The sequence below is a fragment of the Cynocephalus volans genome, chromosome 4 (assembly GCF_027409185.1).
Source record: "Cynocephalus volans isolate mCynVol1 chromosome 4, mCynVol1.pri, whole genome shotgun sequence".
NCBI classification, from domain to species: domain Eukaryota; kingdom Metazoa; phylum Chordata; class Mammalia; order Dermoptera; family Cynocephalidae; genus Cynocephalus; species Cynocephalus volans.
The window spans coordinates 49,935,319-49,939,345 of NC_084463.1; the positions used below are offsets into that span (position 1 = coordinate 49,935,319).

General features: G+C 37.5%; 1 protein-coding gene across 1 annotated transcript; it reads right to left on the bottom strand.

The window, feature by feature from the left end:
- Positions 1 to 1,596: 1,596 nt before the first annotated feature.
- LOC134375774 (nucleoporin p54-like) lies at positions 1,597 to 3,366 on the bottom strand. Its single transcript, XM_063094474.1, is given in 2 exon segments — positions 1,597 to 3,201; positions 3,203 to 3,366. Coding segments are annotated over 2 exon segments (1,521 nt in total). The 5' UTR covers positions 3,358 to 3,366; the 3' UTR covers positions 1,597 to 1,835.
- Between the last annotated feature and the right edge of the window lie 661 nt (positions 3,367 to 4,027).

The window sequence follows — 4,027 nt, forward strand, 5'->3', positions numbered from 1 at the left end:
CTACCCTATCACCATCCAGTAATTTAAAACCTTTAGATTTGAAAAACTCTTATACGCCCTCATTTTCTCAAGATAATCTCCCCGGCCTTCTTGGTAAGGCTAATCAGTGGCATGCTGACATTATCTGGTGTGTACAGAGTTCTGTGAGGTTGAGAAGCTTGTCTCCAAAACAACAATGACTTCTTCCCTTTTTGCTCCACAAGCTCTCCAGGCCCTGGCCTTCCCCTATCAAATAAAATCTCACAGCTCTCAGAGTCAGCCACCGATGAGAGAAAGTTGTTGGTGCCTATGCAGCAGCTCAGCAGTCATTGTTATATTATATGTCAATATGACACATCTAGACATACAACTGGCTTATAGTTTAAAACCGCCTCAGAGATGGTGCCCTGACAGCCTTCCAGACATGTGGTAGGGGCTGATGAATGAGGTGGTTGCCACGTAGATAAACTAGGCTGGCAGAGAAAACAATTAAAATGATGTGGCCACAATGCCAATGTTATTTTAAAATTTAATCGTACTGCCCGGGTGGCTTAATGGGAATTTATTTTCCATAATAAAGAAACCATGCCAGATGCTGGTGCTATGAATGAGATCCTATCTACAAAGCCCAAAGCAAAATGCGGTTTGGATGATGAATCAAGTTAATTTATAAATGTAGACAGTAAACCAGCATAATTCAGAACTCAAAGTTGGTTTTCTCACTCTGATTTAGTCCATTAAATTTGCACTTTAGTGAAGCTAATCTGGTAACTACAAAATGTCTTCACTTTTATTGTGGAGATTCAGCCTAGAGGGTTATAATGACAATTAAGGATGAAAGAAACACAAACACCCAGGAGAGCGTTAAGTATCCAGTTGATCAACTTTTAACTTCTAAACCAAAAGAAAATAGTTCTAATAAGCAGTATCTTCTGGTTATAGCAATTGACTTCATTCTAAATAAAGGAAGAAGTCATCTTCACTAGGTAACACCATTAGTATGAGACATGCCCTTGACTTTTCACTTTTTGTTATGTTCAAGTCAGTAGGAGCACAGTGGTCAAGATCTCACCTCCTAGAACAGCACTCAGCAATCTACAGCCTGTGATTCAAATGTAGCCCATTGCTTGTTTTTTTTTTTTAAAGTAATTAGAAATTAAGAATTTATTTATGTTTTCATCTTTTTTAGAAATAAAAATGTTTAAAAAACAAGAGTTGCAAAAATGATAAGTAACTTTGTTATATACTAATTGTTTAGGTGTATTCTGTAAATTCCAAATAAGTAAAATAATATAAAAATATATTTTCAAATCTTTATAGAACAAAAAGAAAACCACATTAATCATTAAATACTTTTGGACTTTCTTTACTCCTCCCACAGTTAAATTCACAGATATAAAAACTGATGTACATTTATAATCTGAAGTACAAATCCAACGGCCAAGTAATTATAGTTTATTATGTGCAAAGTAGACATTTCATATTTACTTGCTATGGAAAGCAGAGTACATGGTCAATGGAGAATAATCATTAAACACTGATTATATTTAAGAAAATGCTGTTGTATAAATGTACAATAGTACATATACTTTTGGTAATTATGTATTTCTCTTTTTAAGGTAAATACAGCGTTTAGATATAAATCTTTCAAAGGTTATCTTTGAAGAGCTGTGAGGTGACTATGTTATTTCAGATTTGATGAACAGTAATTTGTCAGTAACCTTCTTAAAAAACCAAGCCAGGAAAGGACTTTTTTGTTTTTTCTTTTTCTCCATGTGGTCGGTTTCACTCTTAAGAAAGGCCTGATGCAGTAAGAAGATGGATTTCACAAACCTCTAAAACAAGTTTGGGAACTGTCAACTAAAGACACCACCTCTGATGTGGATGGTTTCATTCAATCCATGTTCTACCAACTTTATATCTTCTAGATCATCTTTTATGATGCTAATCGAGTGGGTAAGGCCTTCCTGTTGTTGTTTCAAATGCTGCTTGATTTCTCTTAACAGATCTGCATCTATGTAATATCTTTCTTCAGATTTGACTGCTCCGAAATGATTCTGCATCCTTATTTGGGACATCAATTCATTTAGTCGGCCCTTGAACTGAGTAGGTGCATTTAGTTCACACTGAATTGTATCTAGCTGAACTCGCAACTGCTCTTCATCAGCCTGGATGGCATAACCACTCTTCCTTTGAATTTCCTGTTTGATTAGGACCTGTAATGTTCTATGGGAAAGATCCATGAGTTTCCTCTTGTATTGTGCAATTTTGGCCATTGTTGTAGTTTGATTCTTTTGTAGCTCACTGATATCTTCAGATATGATATCTAACCTGGTCTGATGCTGCTTAGTCATCTGATCTTGAACCTTCAGTCTTCGGAGAAATTCTTTGAAACCAACCATCGGTACAGGAATTAACTTTTCAGAATCAGGGTTATCCACCTTGGCTTGTTCCCAGATAATAGGATCAACACCAGCTGGAGGATTCTGTAAAAGCTGTTTGATCTGTGCAGGAGAAAGTTCTGTTCTAGTCATAGAGAGGGTTACACCAAGTTGCTGCAATTGTGTTTTTATATTGGCTTGCTCAAAATGAGCATATAGTGTTGTAGCTGGAACTCTTCTTGAAGTACCATTTGGAGAACGCTCAACAACATAAATGACAACTTCTGTCTGATCATCTGGCAATGTTTTAATACCCTCCACATTTACAGTAAGGGTCTGGTTTCCTCCCAAAACTTTATGCAATGATTCTACCAACTGCTGTTGCTGGCTTCGAATATCTATTTCTTTTTTGTTGAAAACTAAAACCACTAGCCCATCTTCATCTTTATTATTGGGCATACAACTATAACCTACTGCCTTAAATCGGCAAAAGGGATTTTCTTGTGTGAATTCCACTGGTGGAATGTTATTGTTGAAATATCCTTTTCCTGTTCCCCAAAAGGCCTGAAGTTGATTCCACTTTGCCAATATAGCATCTCTCTCATCTCCCAATAATGTTGGAGCAGAAAGAGCACTCGCAGTATTTATCAGTTGGTTGGACTGGGTAGGAGCTTGTGTAGGCTGACTGAAGAGACCACCTAATGTAGTTTGCTGCTGCTGCTGTGTATTAAATCCTCCAAATCCCAGTCCAGTTCCCAAACCAGTACCTAAACCAGTACTAGTTCCTGTTGTTGTGCCAAAGCCAGTGCCAAATCCAAAACCTTTGTTCTGAGTAACACCAGAGTCCAGTAGTGCCTGTGTTAGCTGGGGCAGAAAAACTGAATGCAGAACCTGCAGTTGTAGATGTTGTTCCAAATCCTCCAAACCCACCCGCGGGGGCCGCGGGGGCTGCAGTGGTGCCCGAGGTGCCCGAGGGAGCCCCAAAATTGAAAGCCATGTTGTGAAGGCAGGGGACCAAGGCGCGGCCGCATTGCTTGTTTTTACACAATCCACACGCTAGCAAGGTTGATCACATTTTGTAAATGGTTTTTAAAAATCAAAAGAAAATAATATTTTGTGATAGGTGACAATTACATAAAATTCAAATTTCGGGATTTATAAATAAAGTTTTATTGGAACACAGCCACACCCATTCATTTACATATTATCTTTGGCAGCTTTTGCACTACAACCACAGAGTTGAGTAGCTGTAACGGAGACCATATGGCCCTCAAAGCTAAAATATTTACCATCTAACCTTTTACAGAAAGTTTGCCAACCAATGTCCTAAAATTATCCTGCTTAAGTTCACATTCTGTTCTTCTACTTATTAGCTGGGTGTTTTGGGGTGACTTAGCCTCCCCATGCCTCAGTTTCTTCATCTGAGGATTATACTGCCAACTGCATGTTACTTGCAAGAACTCAATAAATTAAATTTGTGTAACATGCTCGAAACAGTCCCTGGTGAAAGTAAGCACTCTATAAATGTTATTGGTCATTATTATCACACTTTGCAGTCTAGAAAGTTAAATGGCTATGCTGGTGTGGAAAATGATAAGAAAGAGTCTTTATTAAGTGAGAAAATAATTGAAATACATAAAATTGATTATAAACATACTGTGTTATAT